This window comes from Nelumbo lutea, chromosome 8 (assembly GCF_056320005.1).
Source record: "Nelumbo lutea isolate HS-2025 chromosome 8, American lotus-T2T, whole genome shotgun sequence".
Lineage (NCBI taxonomy): Eukaryota > Viridiplantae > Streptophyta > Magnoliopsida > Proteales > Nelumbonaceae > Nelumbo > Nelumbo lutea.
Window position 1 is genome coordinate 45,229,267 of NC_142691.1, and position 26,563 is coordinate 45,255,829.

At 41.1% G+C, this 26,563-nt stretch overlaps 1 protein-coding gene across 18 annotated transcripts; it reads right to left on the reverse strand.

Annotated features, from left to right (window-relative positions):
* Positions 1-733: 733 nt before the first annotated feature.
* Positions 734-19,488, reverse strand: LOC148843964 (uncharacterized). 18 transcript variants are annotated; one of them, XM_088957682.1, is made up of 9 exons: positions 18,732-19,278; positions 18,223-18,405; positions 17,999-18,136; positions 16,696-16,764; positions 16,473-16,585; positions 14,098-14,226; positions 12,915-13,127; positions 12,695-12,801; positions 734-1,011 (listed from the first exon to the last, which is right to left on the reverse strand). In XM_088957682.1, the coding sequence occupies exons 7-9, from the start codon at positions 13,089-13,091 to the stop codon at positions 954-956; spliced, it is 342 nt and encodes a 113-aa protein (XP_088813808.1). In that variant the 5' UTR covers positions 13,092-13,127; positions 14,098-14,226; positions 16,473-16,585; positions 16,696-16,764; positions 17,999-18,136; positions 18,223-18,405; positions 18,732-19,278; the 3' UTR covers positions 734-953. The 18 variants fall into 18 exon arrangements, with proteins under 18 accessions (XP_088813808.1, XP_088813807.1, XP_088813796.1 ...); XM_088957670.1 differs by lacking the exon at positions 734-1,011 and adding an exon at positions 4,062-4,720 and having other exon boundaries at positions 18,816-19,370; XM_088957672.1 differs by lacking the exon at positions 734-1,011 and adding an exon at positions 4,062-4,720 and having other exon boundaries at positions 14,098-14,162; positions 18,816-19,363.
* Between the last annotated feature and the right edge of the window lie 7,075 nt (positions 19,489-26,563).

Consider the following 26,563-nt stretch of genomic DNA (forward strand, 5'->3'; position numbering starts at 1 on the left):
AAACTAGCCGTTGCCCCCCCCCCCCTCCAATGGCTAGTTTCAGCTTTTTTTTTTGGGGGGGGGTGTTTACATAAATACCCCCCCTAACAGCTATAAACAGCTATATAGGGGAGTATTTATGTATTTTGTTAATGGAGGGGAGAAAATGACACAAATGCCCCCCAATAGTTATATAACTAGTTTAGGGGGGCTTTTTGGGTAAAGTTATAAATAACTTTACAGTGGCCAAAATACCCCTCCCAACAACTAAAAAATAGTTCATTTTTAGGGTATTTTGGGCAATTAAATTATTTTCAATTCCTATAAATAGCCTTATGGCCCCTATCCTCCACCATTCTTCTCATCACACCAATTCAACAATCAGCATTCAACAATTCTCTTATTCTCTTAATCTCTTCAGTCTTCCTTCTCTCAATCTCTCATACATTCTCTACGAGTGAACTCTAATAGTATCATAATCTAATTGGTTGATTATCTAATTCTCCAAGTTAGCAATTTGGGAGGCTTGGAGCCTTGAAAGTTGTCATGTTGAAAGGATTTAATCGTTGAAATCAAGTTAGGATTTTGAACCGGCAATCTGAGGTAAGTCCAATTATTAATTTTATTTTTTTAGAATTTGAAAAAAAATGGCCAGGTCTTCCCAAAACCCCAAGTTCAGTAGCCCGATTTGGAAAATATTTAAAATAGAGGATGTTGAGGGGAAGGGAAAAAGAGCAGTTTGCTAAAAATGTAGAAAAGACTTTAACTATTGTAGCAATGGTGGTACTGATCATTTGACCAGACATTTTCTCACACATAAGAAGGAAGAAGAAATAACCCACAATTTAAATGGATTGTTGAAATAATGGAAAATAAATTTCAAAAATATTGGGAGAAGTCAGAGAACATTTTTCGTCACCAATCCCGCCATGGCACGTGATCCATGACCTACTAACCCCTCCGGTGTCTACACGCTACAGTTCCATCGAAGTCTTGTTTAGTTGTTTTAGTGCAGGACCTGTAAGTACCCCACTGTACCAGGGTTGGCTAGATATAATCATGAATCATGATGCAAAATATAGATTACAACTTTACAATTACAAGACAAAGGAGGGCATGATACTACTACATACATCGGATATTTCACCTAAAGAAGATTATGAAAGTGTGCGTGAATGCTTTCATCATAATGTATATGTAAATTTTGTTTTAATTTTATTTAATTTATTTGCTATTAATGTAATTTTATATTTTCAATTTGTAACTATATTGTATCTTCTATATTTTATTAATTTATTCCATTTTCATATTTCATTCATCCAAACATGAAGTATGAAGTATCCAACCATTGTATATTTCAATATTTGTATGCTTTCTAATTTGTATCATTATTCATTCAAATTTAAATGAAATAAAATTCCTATTTGAATTGTTTTATACTTTTATTTATTTATTTATTTATTGGGTAATCGTAAATTTGTATCCTGATATCCATTTAGTTTAGCTCGGTTCGGCCCAAGCCCAAGGCCCGCCCTGTGGGCCTAGCATGGCCTGCAACCTAGCTTGGCCCAGGCCTACGGCACGGCACAGGCCCGCATGGTTCTAGGCCGTGGACCGTGTTGGGCTAACCCCCAAATTTTTCACAGGGGAAGGTGGCACGACCCGTGACAGCCCGCGGGCCAGCACGGCATGGCCCACACTTTGCGCAGGCTGCCTACGAACCGTGTCGTGTCAACTCGGCATGACCCACTTTACACCTCTAGGAATGGCCATTCCCTGCCCCTCTCTTGGGAATAAAATGTCATTTCTATAGATTCCAATTCCCATTTCTATTTCTGTTTAAACTAAACAGACTATGGGAATAAACCATTTGAATTCTAATTCTAAAGGATTTCGATTCTAATTCCGATTCCAATTCTAACTGCGGACCAAACAGAACATAGCTATGTATCGCTTGACCTACTAGTTGCACATGGTGTTTTCATTTTAGCCTAGTTTCCACTAGCCATAATATGAGACCCATGAGGTCATAACTAAAGATGTAGGACAAGTTATTAATGTATATTAGGGTCCATTTGGTTTGTAGTCAGAACCGGAATCAAAATCCTCTAGAGTCGGAATCAGAATGGTCCATTCCCATAGTCTGTTTGGTTCAGACAAGAATGGGAATGGAATTTTATTCCCAAAGAAGGGGCAGGGAATGGCCATTCCCTCAAATGGGAGAATACCATTCCAGTAAGAATGAGAATGAGATTCCAATTCCGCCCAACCAAACAGTTGGAACCGGAATAACTCATTCCAATTCTGATTCCAAACCCCCATTTCCATGAAGGGGGCCTTAATTCATATATTGGTATCACACCTAATAGAATGCGTACTCCGAGTCCGAGCTTAAAAGAAGAAAACTAAACGAATGCGTGACGATCACAGGTTTTATTGCACAATTGGCTGGTATCCTCAACTCAAGAACCAAGAGTGGAGAGAACTAGGTAGATCAGTGGGTAAATAATATGGTAATGGGTTTGACTATCATATCAGAAACAGAAAAACACAGAGAATCAATTGGTATCATAAATGAGATGACTAATCAGGTGGTATTAATCACAATTCACGAGGATGCTTTGACTGGTCAAAGCGCTTTCAATACCACCTCTTTTCGTTATCATAGGTTTTCCCTACTGTAATAGAGTTGAACTAGAACTAGACGTAATATGTTTTCAAGGTCAAGCATTCAAGGATTCCGGCAGCTGAAGCAAGGTATGTCGAAGAACAAAAAACGAGCTTCAACCAGGACAAATGTGAACTGGTTGTCACTTATCTCAGTTCTCACTTCATTTAAAGTGGACAGAAACTTAAGGGTTTGTTTGGTTTGCAGTAGGAATCAGAATGGTCTATTCCTATAATCTGTTTGGTTCGGACAAGAACGGAAATAGGAATTGAAATTGAAATCAGCAGGAATGGGATTTCATTCTCAAAAAAAGGGCAGGAAATGGCCATTCTCAATGATACCTAAAAATCTGTTAGAATCGGAATAACCCATTCCGATTCCAATTCCAGACCCCTATTCCTGTGAACCAAACAGGGCCTTAGGGTGAAAGTTGAAACCGTCTCAAGTACACACGCATTGGAATTTAGAATGCAATGCTACCAATGGATTTGAACTATGGGGCGTAGATGTGATCTTGATGGATTTTCAGTTTTCAGTGCATGCCTATAGCCCTAGCTAGGCCTCTCAATGATACCTAAAAATCTGTAATCCGATCCAAAATCCAAGTCAAGCATTTTAGTATCGGATGAGTTTTATGTACCATCAAATCACATTCGGATGATACAAATAGAATCTGATTAAAAATCGGATTGCATTTGGATACACACCCCTATCCCCTATGTCATTACGAAAATCTTAAAAGAAAAAGTACCTAAATGGTTAAACCCTAACCCCTACCATCGTAATCTCTTGGTTCACGGTTCTATTTCTATTCTATCTTTCAAATCTCTGTTCTGTTCTTATCTCCACCCCCTTGTACAATTTTTTCATATCTACTTGTTATATTGTTTGCCTCCTTTCCCAAATCCCTATTTGTCATCAAGCTGCACTTGAGCAGTTTGATGTTGTCGGCCCAACCACCATAAAGCACAGGCCTGTTGCTGGCTTGCTACTAAAAGTCTAAAACTTTGCTTACCACGGCGTGGAGTTGTGAACCCTAAACCCCCGAACCCAGGTGCAGACGGGATTCAATCCCAAGTGTCCACTCTGACCAGGAGACCCTAAACAACCCTGCCACCGTATAAGCTGTGATGTCGCCTGCAAATATCAAGTTGAGATGCCACCAACCCACACGATGGCTCCACCACTGCTATTTGCCTTAGTGTTGCCACAATAAACCCACAAGTTTTAGCAATATATTGAACCCAAATAATGAAGCTAAGGAGACCCGCGACTTTTTCCCCAAACACATTTATCTGTTTCAGTAAATCTTTTATTTATTTATTATTATTATTTCTTTTTTTTTTGGTGAATAGTAAATCCCATTAAACAAGAAACAGAACAGATACAGAGAAAGACAAAACCAACAAGAAACGAAACAAAAACAACATGAACTTAGAAAAACAAACAAAAAACACAACAAACTAACAAAACTACACAGCTACTATATAGACTACAAAGCCTAAGGAGGCAGCCAAACCTCAGAAAAAACACAGCCACCAGAGAGGAACTAACCAAACCGAGGGGCTCCTCCAACCTGACACCAGACCATCTCTACCTTTCAAAGCAAGTTCATGGGCAACCCCATTCACAGATCTGCTGGTGTGCTTGAGACTAACAGAAAATCAATCCATGGAGTACAAAACATGCAGCAATGGCCAGATCAAAGGGGAACAATCGAAAGATTTCTGATTCAGCACATTAACTAAATTTACAGAGTCACATTTTATACTAATAGCATTACAACCCAGATTTGTTGCAGCTAAGCAATAGTTCAGTATAGCTGATAGTTCATAATATTCGGCTGAAACAGATTTACATCCACCACAGCTGGCCAACAAAAAAGATGTAAGCCCATCTGTTAACCAAAAACAATAACCACTGGACCCATTTTTACAGAAACTACCATCAGTTTTTGCTTTACAAAAAGGAGTATCTTGTTGGGGAGGCAAAAAATTCCTATTCACTGCAACTTCGGTCAGAGAAGAACCTGTTGATTCTTGAGGGGGAACTTTCCACACTTCCTTCGTCATCCTGTTAATATAAAACAAAGTTATATTGGGATTGGGCTGCATTCCTTCAAAGACAACTTTGTTTCTTGCAATCCACATATTCCATCATATGATAACAAAAATTCTACAGAGGGCTTTAACAAATCATGAATAACAATCTTTTGATTAATCCACCAGTCCCACCAATCTGCACAGGTGTTAAAAGGATTGAAAATTTGAACAAATGAAGCCCAAACTGCTCCCAAACCATGTTGCCCTTGCATGATCACAGTAAAAGAGGGCATGCGGGATATTTTCCTCTGTCCCACCACAGATTGACACAGAATACTCATATTTAAGTTTCTTTTAACAAGTTTAGAGTTTACAGCTAGGCTATTATGGCAAGCCTTCTAGATGAAGTGCTTTATCTTTGGAGGGACTTTTAAAACCCAAATATTCTTCCAGAGAGCTGAACTCAAAGAATTTTGACTGGAGGCTACACCTTGATCATTTAAATAGAGAGTAACCAGATGGTACGCAGATTTAACTGTGAACTTTCCTTTGGGATTCGGAGTCCAAATCAACCTGTCCTCACCACCTGATCTAGGAAGATCCAAGTTATAGATGCTATCAGCTATGGCTTGACCAAACAAGTTTTGAATTTTCCTTACATTCCAGTTTCTGTTTTGGGGATCTATAAGATCAATCACCCATTTAACAAAACCCATTTCTAGGTCTAGGGCCCATGGGCTTAAAATTTGGAGACCCCAAAATCCAAGGATCATCCCAGATATTCAGATTCTCCCCTTTCGCGATGCTCCAACATGCCCCTTCCCTGAGCAGATCCCTACCTACCAAAAGGCTTTTAAATCCCCAAGAACATCTTCAAGGAGTAGAAATAGTCCAGAACTTTTTTGTGCTTGAGGTATCTACCTTGAATTAAACTAACCCACAAGCTATCTTTAGCTGTGCAGAACCTCCAAGCTAGCTTTGCCAAAAGGGCTAGGTTAAATAAGTGAGGGTCTCTGAAGCCCAAGCCCCCCAGATATTTGCTTTTGCAGATTTTCACCCAACTAATCCACCTAATTTTCTTCTGTTTGTTTGAGTCCCCCCACATGAATTGCCTTTGGGCTTTTCCTAGCCGGTTGCATATGGTTTTTGGGATTAGGAAGCATGACATGGCATAAGATTGGATTGTAGTTAACACTGCCTTGATCATTACTTCCTTTCCTGCAAATGATAGGAACGAGGCCTTCCACCCATTTGTTTTGCTTTCTAATCTTTCCTTTAAATAACCAAAAACACTCCTTTTTTACTTGCCAAAGACTGAGGGTGACCCCAAATACTTGGATGGATTTCCTAGATTCACCTTTTGACCAGAAGCCTTCCCATACTGATCCAGAATCTCCATTATCACCCTTCCTTCTGCCATGTCGGCCCTTGAGAAGATGTAAGAGTCATTGGCAAAAAATAAGTGAGTAACAGCCAAAAAATTGACATTTACTTTAATTCCAAATATATCTCCCACAGAGTGAGCATGATTCAGGGCTAAAGATAGGACTCCAGAGACAATTAAGAACAAATAAGGGGGCAAAAGATCCCCTTGTCTGAGACCCCTAGAAGGAAAGAATCTGGAGCTTGGACTCCCATTTACCAGCAACTGAAATGAAGCTGAGGAGATACACTACATAACCCAATTAATAAATTTTTCACCAAAGCCCAATTTTTCCATGGTGTTTTTTACAAAAACCCACTCCACCCTGTCATAAGCCTTGTTCATGTCCAGTTTTATTGCCATGAAACTTTGTTTACTCTATGTTTTTCATGAAATGGATTAGTTCATGGGACACCAAAATGTTATCATATATCATTCTACCAGGAACAAAGGCACTCTGATTTGGACTGATTATTTTGGATAAGATGGGCTTAACTCTGTTCACCAATATCTTGGCTATGGTTTTATACAATGTAGTTACATAGGCTAATGGGTCGAAATTGTGAGGCATCCTCAGGTATTCTGCATTTGGAATTAAGTCAATAAAGGTTTTATTAATGTCTTCATGAAGTACTCCTTGCTGAAAAAAAATCTAAGATTGCCTTTACAAAACTTGATCACACTATCTCCCAGTAACTTTGGAAAAAGGACTTCGGGTAACCATCTGGACCAGGGGCCTTATGAGGAGCCATTTGAAAAAGGGAATCCTTAATCTATTTTTCATCAACCTCTCTCTGAAGCCAAAAGTTATCCTCATTGCTAATTACAACCCTCACATTTCTTAGAATTTCCTGTCCCTCTTCCAGATCTGAAGACTTGAACAGATCTGCAAAGTGCTTGACTAGGGAATTACTAATCTGCTCTTGCCCAGTTATTCACACTCCATTGTCATCCTTTAGAGAAACAATTCTGTTTCTAGCTCTCTTCTTCTTAGGGTTGCTTGGTGGAAAAATCTTGTGTTTTGTGTTTCTATCCCCCAAATTCAGCCAATTTTGTCTTGACTTTTGGGCCCACAAGATTTCTTCCCTTTTCAATTCATTGTCCAAAAGCAGCTCCAAATGTCTGATTTTAGAGCACCTGGGTTTATTTCTCTCAAAACCCAGTTCTAGCAGAGCCTTTATTTTCTCCTGAACTTTTCCAAAAACTTTCTTATTCCATGATTAAATTTTCCCTCAAAGTTATGCAATTTTTCACCACTTGGTTATGACAGTCCTCTTTAACACTAGATTCCCAAATTTCTTTTATCATTTTTGGGCAGTCTTCATGTGTACTCCACATATATTCAAACCTAAAAGGTTTCCTTCTCTTTTTATTTTCCGCCAGGAAACATGGCTTAGCACCAAATAATTCCACCACTCTTAACCATATCCAGTGAGTAAAATTGCATTGTAACAGCAGATAACTAGATGATTCCACATTCCCAATACATAGGGGACATGCCATGTCTACCACTTCAAACCCTCTTTTGACTAAGTTGTCCTTGGTTAGAATAGCACTGCTGACCAAACAAAGAAGGCTATCTTTGAAGGCACAGTTCTAACCCACATTCTTTGACTTGGGAAAGATATAGCTTCCTCCTTTGAAACTGCTTTAAAAAACAATTTTACAGAGAACATACCTGACTTCTCAAGGCTCCACACTCATTTATCTTCCCCTATTCCAGATATGCTCGAGTCATACAGAAGCTGGAGCAATCTGATTAAGGATGCCACCTCCCAATCATTTAAGTTTCTCCTGAACTGAGGGTTCCAAGAGCAATGACCATTCTGCCTTTCTAAACATTCAGCAACAGTTGTGTTTTTGTTTGTGGTGATTTCAAACAGGTCCGGGAAAACATTTTTTAAGGGGCCCTCTTCACACCAATTATCCTTCCAAAAAAGAACCCTCCTACCATTTCCCACTTTGTATTTTATTCCCTTTGAAAACTGGGGCTGGATTTTTTGTATGGCCTTCCAGATTGAGCATCCATAGGGAGAGCTTATCTCCTCTGTTTCCCAATTCCTGCTACTTAGCCCATATTTGGCTACTATCAGCCTTATCCATAGACTTTCTGTCTGTTCGTTAAACCTCCATAGACATTTACCAAGGAGAGCTGTGTTTACCTCTCTTACTGATCTGATCCCTAGGCCCCCATTTGTCTTGGAACAACAGATTTTCTTCCAATTCACCAAGTGGCATTTTGACTCCTCCCTCCAACCCCTCCACAAAAAATCCCTCATCTTTTTTTCTAATGCAGCAGCCCATTTAGCCGGAATAGGGAATAAGGATAAGTAGAAAATTGGGAGGGAAGCCAGCACACTTTTAATTAAGGTTACTTTGCCGCCCTTGGATAAATATTTTTTCTTCCAAGAGACTAATTTCTTGTCTACCTTCTCCAAGATAGGTTCCCAAATAGATTTGGATTTACAACTTTCTCCTAGAGGCATGCCCAAGTATCTAGAAGGAAGCTTTCCGACTTTACAGCCCCAATCCTCTGCCCATTCTTCCATTAATTACTCTTCAAGATGTTGACATGCAAGCCTGACACCACCTCAAACCATCTTAATATTGCCTTCACATTCCAGATTTGTTCCCACGAGACGTCACAGAAAAATAACATGTCATCTGCAAATTGAAGAAGAACTATCTCCACCTCCCCACTGCCTACTTTAAAACCTTCCAGCATTCCTCCCAATCACGCTCTTTCTACCATCCTGTACAGGGCTTCTGTCACATAAATAAACAGAAGGGGGGAAAAAGGGTCCCCTTGTCTCAGGCCCCTAGAACTTCTAAACATACCACAAGAGCTACCATTCACCAGGACTGAGAAAGATGAAGAAGATAAGCACACTTTTATCCAATTTCTCCATTTCCTCCCGAAATTAAACCTCTTCAGCATATAGTCAAGAAAATTCCAGTTTACATGGTCATATGCCTTCTCCATATCCACTTTGCATAACTGACCCGCTCTTCCACTTTTTCTCCTTGAATCTATTAATTCATTTGCAACAAGGACCCCATCCACTAGCAGCCTGCCCCCTATAAATGCTCCTTGAGATTCTGCAATCAGAATTGACATCACCTTTTCCATTCTATTAGCTAACACTTTAGCTAATATCTTGTACAAGCTACTAATTAGGCTAATTGGCCTAAAATCTGCAAGCTTCACTGTCCCCTTCTTTTTCGGAACTAAAGAGATGAATGTGTGATTTAGGCTTCTTTCTAGAGAACCCCTTTCATGAAATTCACTTAACACATTCTACATGTCCATCTTCACAATTTCCCAACACTTCTTGTAAAACAGAATCGTGAACCCATCTGGACCCGGAGCCTTATCACCCCCAAACCCTTTTATCACTTCCCATACTTCTTCCTCTGTAAACAGCTTCTCCAAATCTCTAGACTGCTCGGTTGAGAGGGATTCAAACTGTAAACCTTCTAACACTTGTCCAACCTTCCAGTTTTCTTTGTAAAGAGATTTATAAAACTTCACTATATGAACTTTGATCTGCCTTTCCTCCTCTATAACCACACCCTGAACTTCCAGTTTTTTTATTGTGTTTTCTCTCCTTGCACTAGCCATTTTATGGAAGAACTTTGTGTTGCTGTCCCCCTCTCACAACCATAGACATCTTGACCTCTGCCTCCACTTAATTTCTTCTTTATAAACAAGGTTGACATACTCCCTTTTTGCCATGTCCCTTACTCTTTCATCTCTGCCAATAGTTCCATTTTCCTCTTCCCTATCTATTTCACCAATTACTTCCAAGCAACTTTTCTTTTTATTCTCACTTTCTTTGAACACTTCTCTGCTCCACTCTTTATTCCTCTGTTTTAACTCCTTTAAGTTTTTGCTAAAAATATGACTTGTCATGCCTTCAAAAGAGAAGCCAGCACACCACTCAGCTACCAAATCCAGGAAATCTGGTTCTTCAAACCATGAATGCTCCAGTCTGAAAGGAGAGTGACCTCCCCTTATACCACCACAATCCAACACCACTGGTGCATGATCTGAAACAGGTCTTGGAAGCATCTCCAGGGTCAGGTTAGGGAACAAATCCTCCCACTCTGTAGAAACCACAAACCTGTCTAATTTGACCAAAGTTGCCTCTTCTTGGTTATTTGTCCATGAGTATTTCCCCACAACAGAGGTAGGTCAACCAGCTCCCATGTCATGAACTCTGCAGAACCCCTCGTTCCCCTCCTATTCTCCCTGAAACCTTTCTTCTCATAAGAAAATCTGATTTGTATTAAAATCCCCCCCTATGACCCAAGGAAGACTCCATTTTCTCCTTGTCTCATCTAGTTCCTCCCAAAACAAACTTCTCAAAACCTCCTCATTTGGACAATAGATCACAGATAAAATCCATTCCCAATCTCTGTTCTGTGCCTAGAGGCTTAAAGAGATAGAGAACTGCCCTACGAATTTGTCCTTCACTGAAACCACCTCAGTGTCCTGCACCACCAGAATCCCCCCGAAGTTCCTTGAGCAGGAAGGGTTGCCCAATCACAGCTGCAGTCCCCCCAAATGCTTGTCACCACTGCCTGATTCAATTTTTCCATCTTTGTTTCCTGCAGACACAATATACCCAGATTCCATTTTTTCAGAAAAGCATTAGCCACCACCCTTCTTACAACCAGAATTCATACCCCTTATATTACACGACACTATCTTTAGCGACTCCATCTGTACACAAACTCTAAGTCTGATATGTACAAAATAAACCTCCCAAAAAACTCTTCCAACCTTTCACCGCCCCTTTCCCGATTTCTGAATTCTATTTGCACTTCCAGCCTTCTCATTTAGACCCCAAGCCAATCTGAACAGTTCTTTCTCTGTTCTTCTCCCTCTTTTCCCTTTCTCTTCTAGAACTTTTCTTTCGATTTCTTTTAGGTACTTCTTTGTCACTCCTTCCATCCCCTTCATTGACACCCCTAGAAAGTCTCCGATGCCTAGGAGCTTTGCCAACACCCAACTTGAAACTTCCACTCCCTCTTCTAACGCCCGTTGAGGTACCCTCTGTTCGTTATCAAACCATTCTGCCCTCTCATCCGCCAAGACTACTGCAAGTGGTTGTACCTCTCCTTCCTCAGCCATCTCATTGTTCTCAGCAGAAACTACTAAATCACCACCTCTGCAAGTGTCTTCCCTCCTAGTGACCTTTGTTCCACCCTGCCCTCGCTCTTCCCCTTTTTCTTTTTCCCCTTTCTCCCCCATGCCCTCCTCCGAGATCTCCTTCCAAATGCTGCTCTCCACATTTCTTCCCTTGTAAATTTCACTTCTGTGTCCTAGTATGTTTTATTTGATCCAACCATAAAACCAGAGAGAGTTCACAAACCTGCAAAGGTTCATTTTTGTCAGTCGTACCAAGCATCTCATCTACTAAAATCTGGTGTTCTGTAGGACCACCACATGTCAAACACTTCTCCACAACATTGGAGCCAAATTTCTGCTGGCTCATTTGAACAACTTGTCCAGATAATTTCTTGATTATAGCAGAACGCTCATGGGGTTTTCCATGCTCCAATACATGCTGTTAAACACGTGTGGCAAATCAAAACAGGGAAACAAACATAAAACACAAGCATACATTGCAGGATACTTTACGCAGTAGTTTGAACTATTGACAGTTTATAGGTTCTGAGAGCAGAAAAACTTTAAACTCCAAAATAGGGATTTGAAAAGGCAATCAAACAGATCAGTGCAAACCAACAAAAGGTTGGAGTAAGCTTATCATAATAACAGGTCTTTAAAAATGGATGGATTCATGCAGGAGGCCCCTTCATTTCAGCAGTAAAGCGGAACCCATAATTTAAACTCGTGCACATTCAGCAACAGATTTCAGTTATAAAATATGGAAGATCCCAGAGGGATGGACATGTGCAGGAGGCCCCTTCATTTCAGCAGTAGATCAAAATCCACTTCATGAATTTACCATCTGCTTCAAGAAAGATACAAATGCACTAAAATTGGCATGTTATTTACCAAGCTGTTACTCACAAAAGCAAGATTTACATGATGCAACTTACAAGTTCATGTTGCTTGAAAGGTTCTGGGTTGATCTCTGGTTATCCAAGAGAGAAAAGGACAAAATACAGTACTTGTCATCTTTGTTTTATGTATAGGTTTTTAATTCAAACCTTTCCAAAATGTATATCAAAATGGTAAAGCCTCAATTAAATAATAAGTGTAAACCAATGTCTATTAGTACTTGTTTCTGTCTTCCAGAAATTTGGCATACATAGCTCTCATCCATCAAACTTTATGATGGAACAAGGCAATAGAAGGCAACAAATAGAACAACCAAAAAAAGTCCAAACTATAGGCATAATAGCCCCAGAATCAAAGAACTCCATGGTGAAGATAATAACATGGAAAACCGTAACAGCACTGAAAACCATAATCTCCATATCCAGACATAGCACCAAGTTAATTATTCTGGTAAACAGAAAACATGAAAATGGATCCTGTGCAATCACTAGAAGCTACATAACAACACAAAAACAGGCAGTAGATACAAAATCTCTATGAAGACGACACACCTGAACAACATAATTCCGTATTGGTGAGCGAACATACAAACAGATTGCAAAATCTCATCCATCATGATACGCTGGGTTGTTGGGTCATCACAGTGTTCCAGTACTCTCTGGTAATAAGAAAGGCATAGCATACCAGCCTCTAAAATTGTTATTTATTGCAACCCTTGGAATAACAAGAAATGAAACATGTGGTTAATTAAATTGGTAAAACAATTCAAACCTGTATGACACAACAGCCATATGGATGAGTAGACAGTGTCACAACTTGGTCATAGAATGGTGAGACAATAAACTGAATAGCATCTTGATGTATGCATTCAATGCATTTCTGTATAACATGATTTCCATTCTGGTCACGGACACAACGCATGACATGACCATCAAGCTCTGCCACCATCTTAGTCTGTTGGTCCAAATCAACAACTTCTATTGCCTAAAACAATATTTTAAACAAAATTCAACCACCAAGTCAAGTCGTGACAATGTCAGTTCAATTTTGAATTGATTGCGTTTCTTGTGGAATAGAAAATGGTTAAGTAACAATATGAAAAAGACCCCTATGACACTAGAAACCAGAAAATGCTACCTTTTACAATATCTACTTACGTGAATTTAAGTAGGAGTTTTTACACAAATATGGCCATTAATCTATTGAACAGTAATACACAGCAGAAACAAAGAAAGCGAAACCACCAAACCTTATGCTAAGAGAGGAAACATGCATGAACCATATTCACTTAGACCTCTGTTCACCTCTAATGGAACAAAGAACACAAACATGTAATGAGTGCAATCACACACATGACAGTGCCTGTTGACCAATAGATGCAAGGCATGCTTTAGTCTATTCCAGGAGTTCAAATGGTCCACTGACACTTAATTACGGTTTCTCTACTAAAACAATTTGAACGTAACATTTGCCCTTGCAGAGCCATTTTGGTCAACATACAAGGATTACTTATTTAAAAACACACTAGCGAAGGGCGCCCATGCTGAGCACAGGCAAGTAATACCAACTAAATGTGACAGTGAACTATAAGGAAGAATAATAAAAGTTGTGACAGTGGGAATCAAGTCCTGGTCTTTGCTGGAATGAACCAACTAATGTATGAAAGATATATAGCATACAAATAAAAGAAATACAAATTTTAAATGTATAAGAACAGACCCATCTTACAAAGTCATTAAGCATATATTTCCCCAAAACACATGCTATTCATCTTGTGAACCAACCAATTCTTTGTGGAACAATGTCTTCAACAACTGAAACTATCCTCAAGGGAACACTTGTCAAATGTGTTCACATAACCCCTAAAAAGAGCATTTGGACCAGCGCCACTACCTAACTCATTATATGTTTCTTCATTTACATATTTAGAAACAATCACAGAAAGAGAAGTTACCAAAAAAAATTGCTTTCTCTGCACTCCTTGTCAACTCAATGTATCAGCAAAGCTACTGTTGATATCTGCACTTGGACAAAATCCATTCTTACTTGCATAACCAAATGCTTCACCTCCCTTATTATGAATCTGTAATGACACGTGCTTTAGCTATCAATTTGAAACCAGTCTACTACCATTCTGAGATTGCCTTCCATCTCAATATTCCTATAGTTGAATGAATGCTTCATGTATGTGTGTGAATTTTATTCTCTTTCTTTTCAGCTTCTATAGCCAATATATTTTTGTGAAGAAAAAACATGTAGAAAAAAGTTACTTTTCCAATAAATGGAAAATATATGTAGAGAACATATTGGCAAGCATAGCTCATATTGAGCCTAGTAAGATTCAACAAATTTTCTGTAGTTCTCCACTGCACTAGGAGGAACTGTATGGAAAACATTTTCCTACAAAGAGAAAAGCTCAATTGATAATGGTCCACATGCAGCCACCATATAATAGCAGGCAGGCAGAAGGACGAAAATGTAGAATACACACAAATAGAGAGAATCCAATAACAACCACTATAGGCTTCAATATATAATAAAAAAAAATTGTTAAAAAACCTTGTCTCATACTTCTGAAAACTGATCTTCCTATAACATTTCCTGAATATCCAAATCAGATATCCTATCAGGAGTCACTGGTGCTTCAGCTTGGAACGAATGGTTGAGGGAGTTATTATATTTCAAAGTTCTTACTGCATATCCCTAAACTGGAAGTTGGAGATAATCCTACTTCATAGCCTTGAATCTCTCTTTGGTGCTATATTGCCAATTCAGAGAAGAACGAAGAGCAGAAGAAACTCTATCCAGTGATGTTCCCATACTCATGAGAGTCCATGCTTTCATGACCTTGGTTCTCTCTCTCTCTCTCTCTCTCTCTCTCTCTCTCTCTCTCACATGTCACCATCAACACAATGAACCACAATAACCATATTGCCAATAATAGAACAACTAACAGACGAACTGAAAACCCTAACCATGCACTAAACACAAAGTATCTCCACCGAAGAACGAAGCCACTACAACCTCCATGAACAGAGGAAACTACCATCGGAGAAGAAACGCAAACAACACCTGCCAAGCAACGAAAAGAGAAGAAAAAAAAACAGAACCCATAACAAAAAACAACTAATAAATCTGAGAAGAGAAAAGAGGAGAATGAGTATGCATTCCAAAGAGAAGGAAACCACCAGAAAATAGAGCTTAGAATAGAGAATAACAAACAAAATTGAGAAGAAAACCCTAATAAATAGTTTTCATTAGAATAAAAAATTAAAATTTTAAAAAATAAAACATATACAACCTCTCTTTGCTAACACCAAGCCTTATTTTATTTTGTCTATGGAGTGAGCAAAATCTCATAAACCATCCCCCTTCTGCGCAATTCTTTTTTGTTTTTTTGGTAATTCCTTTCTGAGCAATTTGTAGTATTACAAAATGTGGACAATCATCTCTGTTCTAGTTTTATTATAGGGAGGAAGGGAGCAGTTCCTCTAGGGTGGGGGTGGACAAATTAGTCCTCCCCATCAAAGGAAAGATGCAGCTTATAACAAAAACCATAAACATGGATGCCATAATTGAGGAATCTGGTCTGCTACAAGTCCAAACTGCAATGGGTGTTTCAATGCTAACCGTTGCAAAGTGTGTCCGAGATTGCTTTCTCCTGTGCATTACCCGATAATTAAAAATGAGTTCAGCAACAGATTAGGTCAAGGGAAATACATTTGTAACATAAGGAAACCAAAAGTAAAATTTTGGGCCAGCACCATTCATTTGAACATTTTGTACATGTGACACATTATTTGTCTCTAGGATAAGAACCAAAAATAGGAAAATCTATATATGAGAGAAATGCTTCTAAAACCTTTAAAATGAAAAGAACGAAAGATAACTTCATTCATTTAAATGTGGAAATAAAACAAAACTACTTTGAAATTTGAAAAAGCTAATGTAGGGGAACATTTATTATATAAGTCTGAGTAATTATTTGAACATCAAAGCTCTATGGAAGCAGTGAATGTATATGGTGAGAAAAGAAATTAAATGAGTTAATGACTCAACAAACCACACAGAAAAGTAAGCCTATAATTTTTAAATAAAATGTGTATGTAATAAGATTTGGTTTTTGCTCCAATTTCTCATGACATTTTTTGTAGTTCAAGAGACAATTTCCCAAATTCTAACATGGTAGCCATTCAGGCTCCTGCACCTGACCAATCCACCAAAACTATGGTCCCATAAACACTCTTAACCTGACATGACTAATGTGGTTTATGTCATAAACAACTTTCTAACATTTTAGCCACTTGCACAGTGATGAAGATTGCCTACCTGAAAACGTTCTTTAAAGAGCTCCCTATAATGGTGAGATGTGTTTGGCCCCTTCACTTGAAGAATGGCTATTGTTCCTCATCTTACAGTTGCTAAAGTCACCTTCAATGTCCCTTAAAGAATAAAATTATGGATCAAAAAAACCAGAAAACACCCATTACCATTCAATAAAATTTTCATCAAAATTTACACATTGGCATTATTTAAGAAAACAAAATGGTACCGTTGGAGGGAACAGCATGGTCTCTATAGGGTGCCTCGAGTGAAGCCAGCTTTTCAATTAGCATTCATTCTGTATCATTGCCATTGCACAACATCAAGTCAATGCACCAAAAAAAATAAAGGAACATATATAAGGTGTAAGCTAAGAAAAAAAAATCCTTATTACCAATTATAAAGTTATGGATCAAATAAACAATCAAAATTGAGGTACCTGATGTTTTTTTAATTGTCTTCATTTTCTATAAGCATTATAAGAATTGCAATTATAAAGTGCCAAATTACAAACCACTTTCACGACCTCTAGGCTTGAATCTGATTCAGAATTTATCCTATTTTTTCTTTGATAAGCAGATTCTGATTGATTCTCACAATCATATGATCATATCTAGTCACTGGGTTGATCCATTTAACCAATGCTTTAGATTTCTTTACATCAAAAAAGAAGAAATAATCCTCAAATTTGATTCCAGCTTTATCCAAGTTTATAGTGTCCCTCTGACGGTTCTGGCTTCTGATTCTAAAAAAAATCAGAAAGAAACATTTTCAAAACGAAGATGCCTCACCTCATCTACTTAGGATTTCAGATATGAAGTTTTAATTGCAAGACAACGGAGCAGGAATAGATTATCCCAAATCACTGTTTTCTGGTTCAAAAATTACTATCAGGAATAATAAAAGAAGACCAGGTCCATCCCCGATGGCCTGATTAATACAAAGGTACTAATCTTTTCCACAACACTGGTAAAATTGAAGTTTGTACAAGTAGAAGTCTCCCATTGTCCCAAGGACCAGCTAAGGCCATAAAGCTTGGAAGGTTGATGTGCTGGAAACCTAAATAATTTATTTGGTAAGCATGCAATATTCAAATGCAACACCAGTCATAACGATACATGCAAATTAATGGAGAACAGGAGAACAATAAAGCTTCAAAGCAGTGGGACCAAATTAGTTATTGGGCACCCCTGTGTTGCACTACTAGTCTTGAAAACCATACTGTGTTTCAAATTTCGGTGGGGAATGTACAATGCTTAGATTGGAAAAAGGAGAAAAGAGAATACAATCTGGGAATTCTGGACAAGATCCCAGACCAGAAGACCTCAAAGATGCAAACCAAGTTGCTAAGGATTGATGCAGGGAGCTTGCAAATGATGGGTAAGAGACCAATTTTGAAAGCAACACAAGGACCTAATACTATTTCAAAGGTCAAACAATTACCATTAACCAACAAAGCATGTTTAATGACACAGATAGTGAACTGAAACAAAAATCTTGAATATGTGAACTCGAATGACATGGCTACTCACCTCTATCCCAAGGATCCTGTTAACGCCATACATGTAATTAAGGCCACACACTATTTCCCTAATAACTGTGTTAAGCCCATGGCATAGACCACCGCACGTTACAATACATGCATGCATTTCATCAGACTCAAAATAAACCTGAGCAAAATAAAAGGAAGTCTCGTTAACATATGCTCCCTGCATTTTTTTTTTTTTGGAATGAAGAATACTACAGAAACGTATACCTTTTGACGTGGTCCAACGCGTCTAAAATGGATGTGAACCAACAGATCATACAGTAAACCATCGTAATGGCTGTTTAAGCATTTGAAAAATGGTCTCACCTACTATTTCTAATTTGTCAAAAACAAACCTTTTGAGGCACCTTGTGCCCTTGAACAAGGCTCATAGTAAGTCAGACCATAAACCTATAATCCAGAAGATTCGTTATCAGATAAATAACAAGTAAATAGATGAGCTAAGGAAAATGGACCAAACATTAAAACAACAACCGCCTTTTGGGGAACAGTATCGTCCATGTCCACAAAATACTGCCAGGCAAAAAAGAATTTGTGGCAGTACTTTCTTTCATTCCCTTCCCTATCCCTCACAGTCCTCTTCGGTCAACAAAGTACTCAACCAACTCAAAAATCCCCCACTCAGATCCCAGATCCTTAACAGCAGAAACATATGAGAAATGAAACAAGAAAAAAAAAAAGAGAAAAAAAGTAGAAAGAAAAAACAAACTACACACAAAGAGAAGGATGATCGACGCTGCAAAGCAGGTGAATCAGAAGTCTGTTTCATTCCGAGGTAATTTGCAGAAAGAGAGGATGACCTGCTTCGATGGCGATCTAACAATCCATAGGAGTAAACTGAACTCCCAGATTAGGTTCTTCTACCCGGGAGCACCTTCTCGGCAGTTGCGCCAGTTTCCACGTCTGAACGGTGAAGCTACAAAATCTTGGTCTGTGAACATCGATGAACAGAGGAGGTGCGGCTTTGGCCTCAGGTTTCCGGAATTCGAAAGATGACAACTCCCGTGGATTGAGACGCCGCCGCTCCGACGATCACTCCTTCGCCGTTGCGATCTCCTCCGCTACCGTCGAAAGAGACGATGAACAGGAGAGAATGCAAGAGGAAGAAGGGGGAAGGGAACGAAAGAGAGAGCAAGAGAGAGTGAGAGAGAAAGCATGTGAGAAAGTTAGAGAGACTAACGGGAAAAATTAAAAGAAACGTCGCCACTGCAACTATTATCAGCGGGATGAGAGCAGGAGAGAGAGGTTTATGTTTCTATGAGCGTGAGAGCAAGAACGAGAAGGGGAGAGAGGATGAGAGCAAGAATGCGTGGAAAACAAGGAAAAGGAGGATACGTGTTGCACATGCGGTGGCCGGATAATGCAATTGAAAGACTTCATTTCATACGTCTGTAATGTGAGCACGTGGGAATCTACGATACCGTTTTGCCTTGCGAAAGGGAAAGCACCCCTAGATTGTTCAAAAGGTTTATCGTTTTATCTTCGATTCAAGCGAAACTAGTCTTATTGTTATTCCGACAAATTTGGAGCCTCTTGGGGAGGACTTTGGAGTCGATCATTTGGCATTTTGGCTCTTTAGCCCGAAATGCCACTTTGATTCTTTAGTCTCGAACTGGATTAGATGTTGAGATGCCTCTACACCGAGGTGGTTTATTGGGCCGAGGTGGTTGAATACCCGAGCTCCGAATGTTACGAACTGGGTTCGCTTGGCTAAGTTGTCACCCATCGATCAGGTCGAGTCTACGTGTCTCCTTCTTGCTAGGTTGTGCCAAATCATCCTTCATCAATTGCCCCCACTCCTCGTGCCAGGGGTCCTATTCAACCACCTGGCTCAACCATGAAATGACCCAAGTCGCGTCTCAGCCACGCGCGGACGTCACACTATTTATAAACTCCATGGACGTCAAAACACACGCTAAATCGATTTCACCCTCGAGGGGCATGCAACCGGTTTCCTTAGGAGTCATCGGATCGTGTTGATCTTGACCGTTGATTCCCGGATATACTAGTTATAAATAGGGGCCAAAGGGCCCATTTTCCTTGCCACAAGTCCACAAATTCGCAATTTTTTAGGTCGCGCTCAAGTCTTCTAATTTGGTATCAGCCTTTTCTAAGTCCAAGGTCGCCTTCTTTTCTTCGGTCTTCCTTTTGGTAAGTCCACTTTCCTTTGTTTTTTCCTTTTGATTCCGTTGTCCTTTCCTTTAACACGTCTAGCCTTAGTTTAGATAGTCTTTTAGATAGGAGCGGCAAGTCTGTTGGGGCCAATGTGGGTACCTCAGCTCAAACCGTGGATCCTAGTCCTACCGAAGTGGTCACTTCGGGACAGGATGCGGTCCTCAGTCTGTTGGGGGTGAACTCACCTCGGCGAGAGCGAGAGGCCTCTGGTAACTTGACCTCCACCTCACACCGAGATCGGCTACCAGACAACTTCGGCCCATCGATAATGATGGCGGACAAGCTCCTAACTTTAGTATCCCGGTACAGACTCCCTAACGACCTTGTATATAGCATCCCCTTAGGCAACTTTCCTTGGGATTATGATCACAATGAGGTCATAATCTTCGAGGAGCAGCTTGTAGTTGGTCTGCGTCTTCCACTTCACCCTCTTATAATCGAAATCGTTAAATTCTTTAACATTACCATAATATTCGACGTCTTTTCTTCGATCCTTTCTATTAAAAAAAAAAAATCGTCCTGCATTCTGCCTGAGCACAAGTGAACTTACTACTTGTCACCTCATCCTGGATACAAATTGTTGCACGAGCTCCATAATAAGGTCCTAGTCTGGAAGAGGCGTTACTTCATGATCCGTAACACCGAGGGGTGGACCTTCCCGACTCATTGGTGGGCATCCATCCAAGACCCCAGCGTTAGACTAATCTGAAGACAAGGGAGGAGGTCCGATCTTGGGCGGAGCTCGGCCTAAAGTTCAAAAACTTCATGACCAAGGAGAAGCTCGTGCAAGACGGCCTAAGTCCTCTTGGTTGGTCACTATTTGTTGTACTTTTTTCTATTCGTTTTACTTTGGTACTGTATTTGACTTAGCTCATTTTCATCGCAGCTGCCATGGACGACATCCATGCCAATGAGCTCTTCGGGAGCATGAAGAAGGGGAAGAAAAAGAAGAGAGCCTCCAAAAAGGCTCACGTCGAGAGTGAAGCAGCTACAACTGAGGTTGTCATTCCTGAGCCTGAGCACTCACCAATTGTCGAGCAGCCTCCCGTAATTGATCTGGTCGAGGAGGACTCAGGCAAGCCCACCCCACCCCGCATGCCCAAGGAGGCTACATCTTCAAAGTCCGTCCTAGCGACTGTCACTTCTTCGAGTAGCGATGCTCTAGTTCGGAGCATTTTGACTCCAAAGTTCAGCCTTCTCAAGAGCAAGGATGCGGTGTTCACTGAGGAGGTTACTCATTGGGCCGACTTGCTAGTTGCTCAACTCGGGGCTCGAGCGGCTACACACTATATGGTGGTACGTTCCTGAACTTGTCTTTCAAATTGTCTCATACTTAGATTTTTTGTATGCTGATACTTGTTTTCTTCTCTTGGCAGGTGAACTCCTCCATCCACGCCTTGGCTTATCAGTCCGAGGTGAACCTGAAACAGGCTCTTGAAGCCGAGGAGTCTTCCCGAAATGCCCACGCTGAACTAAACTTAGCTCGCAACGAAATCAACCAACTGAAGAATGACGTGCGAGCTAAGAAGGAGCTACTAACTCTGCTGATGTCAGAGAAGAAGGAGCTCGAAAAGCATGAAACGGCATTGAAGAGGGAGGTCGAGAATCTCGAGGCCCATGTGAAGGAACAAACCGAACTACTGCTTCAGGCGATGGAGGAGGCCAAGGTTAAGGCTGTTGAGGAGTACAACTCAGTATGGACCTTCCCAATTCGGTTCGAGCTTACCAACGTCAGGCTCAGGTACCATAACCTTCCGAAGAATCAGGTCGCCGATGCGGAAGTGTTGTTTTCTGACCCGGGCATTAAAGTACCGACCTACTCTTTGTTGGTAAGTTGTGGTCCAAATGTAAGCCAGGTCTCATACCTCCTCTACCAGGTCTAGGTTGGTACGGAGTTTGTCATCGTCTGTTTCCTCATCATAAGCCTCCAATCGTAATGTGGACACCTCTATTTTCGCTGGGATCACCGCTTCTATACCATACGTGAGGTTGAAAGGGGTCTCACCCGTCGCGGTCTTAATAATAGTTCGGTAGGCCCAAAGGACACTGGGTAGTTCGTCCACCCACAATCTCTTGGCTCGAGCTAAGCGGTCTTTCAATACGCGAAGTATCGCTCTGTTAGTTACTTCTGCTTGCCCGTTCGCCTGGGGGTGTGCCACCAAGGTAAAATTTTGCTGAATCCCCATTTCAACACATCAGTTTTGAAACTTAACATCTTCGAACTGCTTTCCATTGTCAAATATCAACACTCAAGGTAGTCCGAAGTGACATACTATGCTTTTCAAGAAGAAATTCTGTATGTTGTAGGTTGTGATCGTTACCAAGGGTTCGACTTCCACCCAATTCGTAAAATAATCTACTGCTACAACCAAAAACCTCCTCTGCCCTGTTGCTAGTGGGAAAGGACCAAGGATGTCGATTCCCCACTACACAAAGGGCCATGGGCTGGTAAGGCATTTCAAATCAGTAGTAGGTTGATGGTGGATGATGACATGCCTCTTACACCTGTCACTTTTTGACGAGCTCGAGTGCATCTGCCTTCATCGTGGGCCAATAATAGTCTTGCCTTAACACTTTCTGTGTGAGAGCTCTGCCCCCCAAGTGTCGCAAGCAGCGCAGGTAAGGGAGCGTGAAAGATCTTCTGTACAGTTGCCCGTATATGAGGACGTACTTAGCTGATTGGCGCTCTACCCATCGAGTCATGTTGCATTCTGCAGGTAGGGTCCTGTGGAGCAGATAACTCACAAGTGGATTGATCCAACTTGGTTCTGCTTGTGATACGGGGGCGACCTCTTCTACCCCCCCCCCCCGAGAATGTTGGGCCGAGGTAAGTCCTCTATGTACACAGTTTGCATGATGTTGTTGCTTATGCTAGCTAGTTGCGACAAGGCGTCGGCCTCAGCGTTCTCGGACCTCAGAATTTGTCTGATAAAGCATGAGATAAAGCTGCGCAGGATCTCTCTGACTTTGGCCAAGTAAGCTACCATAGTGGGGTCACGGGCTTCATACTCACCAATGACTTGGTTAACCACTAGTTGTGAGTCATTGCATACGATGAGGTGCTTTACTTTCATTTCCATTGCTAAGGTTAACCCGACAACTAAACACTTCATATTCTGCCTCATTGTTCGATGCCTCAAATCCGAACCGGAGAGCATATTTCAGCTTCACCTCGCTTGGGTCGTACAGTATCAGTCCTACACCGCTTCTCTACTGTTTGGACAAGCTGTCGACATGGAGGATCCAAGGCTCCTCGTCCCAAGTCGGTTCCACTTTGACTGGGACTGGTGCCACACTAGTTGATTCTCCCATCGTGTGAGCGAGCTTGGCCAACTCGGGGGTCGTTGTGCTAAATGTGCACTCTGCTACAAAATCGACCAAGACCTGGGCTTTGACTGTTGGCCGAGGCTCATACCAGATATCGTATTCGCTCAACTCGATGGACCACTTCGTTAATCTTCCAGAGACTTCGGGCTTGAGTAGAATCTGGCTTAGAGGTTTGTTGGTGAGAACAACAATGGTGTGGGCCTGGAAGTACGGGTAAAGTTTTCGGGCTGCTATGATCAGTGCGTATGGTAGTTTCTCGATCTCCGAATATCTAGTTTCTGCATCTTGCAAAATTTTGCTAACATAGTAAATGGATCGTTGAATCCGGTCTACTTCTTTGATCAGTTCCAAACTAACCACTTCATCGTTCGCAGAGAAGTATAGCTTTAACACATCCCCTTCTTCGGGTCAAGTTAAAACTGGGGTGGTACCTAAGTATCTTTTCAGCTCGTCAAAAGCGAGCTGGCATACTTCAGTCCATTCGAAGTCTTTACTTTTTTTATAGCTTTAAAAAAGGGTAAGCACTAGTCTGCCGATTTGGACATGAAGCGGCTCAGGGCAGCTATCCGGCCAATCAGCCTCTGAACCTCTTTTATTTTCTGGGGTGGTCTTATATCTAGAACGGCTTTTATTTTGTTTGGGTTGGCCTCGATGCCACGTCGGTTGACTATATAGCTTAGAAATTTACCCGAAGTGACTCCGAAGATGCACTTATTTGGATTTAACTTCATGTAATATCTTCGTAAAATTTGAAAAACATCTTTTAAATCATTCAATAAAAAATTTGAAAATTGAGTCTTTACGACCATGTCATCAACATAGCATTCTACTTTATTGTCGACTAACGGCTCAAAATCTTATTTACAAGGCGCTAGAATGTTGCCCCAACATTTTTCAATCCGAAGGGCATGACCTTGTAACAATATAACACGAGCTCGGTTATGAACACGGTCTTCTCTTCATTAGTAGGATCCATCCTAATTTGGTTGTAACTAGAATAGGCATCCAAGAAGCTCAGCAACTCATGCCCTTAAGTCGCGTCCACTATGCGGTTGATCTTCGATAGCGGGAAGCAATCTTTCGGGCAAGATCTGTTCAGGTCGGTGTAGTCGACGCACATGTGCCACTTGCCATTGGCTTTTTTCACCAGAACCGGGTTAGCCACCCAGCTCGGGTAATGGACTTCCCTGATGAAGTCTGTCGCGAGGAGCTTCTCAACCTTTTCATCGACTACCCTCCAAGGTTCCAGGGCGAGGTTGCATTTCTTCTGCCTTACTAGCTGTAGACCAAGCAAAAATGTCTAAATTTTCAAGTAAGAAACTTACTAGCTGGGATCGAAGTGGTTCGTTGGTCGAGGCACCGATCTGGAGAGTCTTGGCTGGTTCATCGACAGAGACTGGTATGTGGACCATCTCCTCTTTCGGGGCAGCTCATTTGTCGATATACTTCACTGGTCGCTCGAGCTCGATATCCTACTATCTTTTTTTCCTTTTAGGGCAACCATGTAGTACTTGCATGATTCGAGTTGGTCACTTATCAGTTGGGAACTTCATTGCTAAATAGTAAGTGGATACTATTGCATGTAGAACATGCGTGATGGGCCGACCTACTATGGTGTTGTAGGGGGAGGGGGTCGCGACTACCAAGTATGTGTGCTCAAATTGCACGATGTTTGGCCACGTGCTGACTTCCATGGGTATTGTGATTCAACCAAGAGGTCTAACCTCCTTGCTGTTGAACCCTACCAAAGGAGTATCAGTCGGTTTCAAGTTGCTCAGCTATAACTGTAGTTTGTCAAAGGTCTCATTGAAGAGTATATCTAGTGAACTGCCTGAGTCTACCAAGATGTGTTTTACCTATAAATCATTAATCCTTAGCTTCACCACTAAGGCATCATCGTGAGGGTACTGGATCTCGCACGCATCATCCTCAGCGAAGTAGATCAGTTCTTCGAGCCGAGGTCGCTTTGGCCAATTCTCCCCTTCATTCTCTAACTCGCAGACCGAGGTCCTCCCAGCTGCTGATGTACATCCGGCGATGATGGACCCGTCAATGATCATATTAATTACCCCATGGATCAGTTTTTCCTCTGTCAACTGTCGCGGTGGTTGCTCATTCTGCCAGTTGACCTCAGGGCCTTTCCTCCTTTGGTCCCCCTGTCGATCTGCCTGTCGGTCTACTTGTCCCCTCTCTTCTCGCAATATGAAGTTCTTCAGGTATTTGCGGTGGATAAGTTCATCAATCTCGTAGCAGAGATTCCTGCAATTCTCCATGCTATGTCCATGATCTTGGTGGAAATGGCGCAATATGAAGTTCTTAAGGTATTTGCGGTGGATAAGTTCATCAATCTCGTAGCAGAGATTCCTGCAATTCTCCATGCTATGTCCATGATCTTGGTGGAAATGGTATTAGACATTTGGGTTTCTTGTTGTCAGGTCTCCCCTTATCCTGGGAGACCATTTGACGAGGGAGGAGTCCTTAATAGCCATTAAGATCTCTCATCGCTTAGAGTTCAAAGGCGTGTAGCTCGTTCTCTCCATAGGTGGGGTCTTGGAGCGCCGACTTGGCTTGCGGGTGTGCGAAAGGGACCGACTTCTTGACTTGCTTCTTTCCCGGCTCAGGGACTTGCTTTTCTTCCTTTTCTGTCCACCATTACTCATTCCTTCATTCTCTCTCTTCCTCTTTTTCGATGGTGGGTTGTCGATCTTTTGGTTGATCACCTTCTCAGTACCGATGAACTGATCTGCTAACTTGAGAAATTCGATGACGTCCTTTGGTTTGTTAGCTACCACATGCCACTTAAACTCTTTATGGATGATTCCTTTCTTTGCTGCAGTGAGTCGTACCATCGGGTCGAGGTCCGGTATTTGCAAGCAAGTATCGTTGAAGCATTTTATATAGCTTCCGATTGATTCTCCTTCCCTCTGAACCATGTTTAGAAAGCTTTCTTGCGATTTCAGACACTTCTTGATGGTAATGAATTGCGTAGTAAACAAGTCGGCGAATTGGGACCAGCTTTTGATGGAGCCCGGCGCGAGGTTCCGAT

Excerpts from the sequence above, each read along its gene's own strand:
- LOC148843964 (XM_088957666.1), bottom strand. The coding sequence starts at position 13,091 with ATGGTGGCAGAGCTTGATGGTCATGTCATGCGTTGTGTCCGTGACCAG. Across the intron at positions 12,802-12,914 it reads ATGGCTGTTGTGTCATACAG|AGAGTACTGGAACACTGTGA; the intron begins GTTTGAATTGTT and ends TCTTATTACCAG. Across the intron at positions 4,721-12,694 it reads TACGGAATTATGTTGTTCAG|GATGACGAAGGAAGTGTGGA; the intron begins GTGTGTCGTCTT and ends TTATATTAACAG.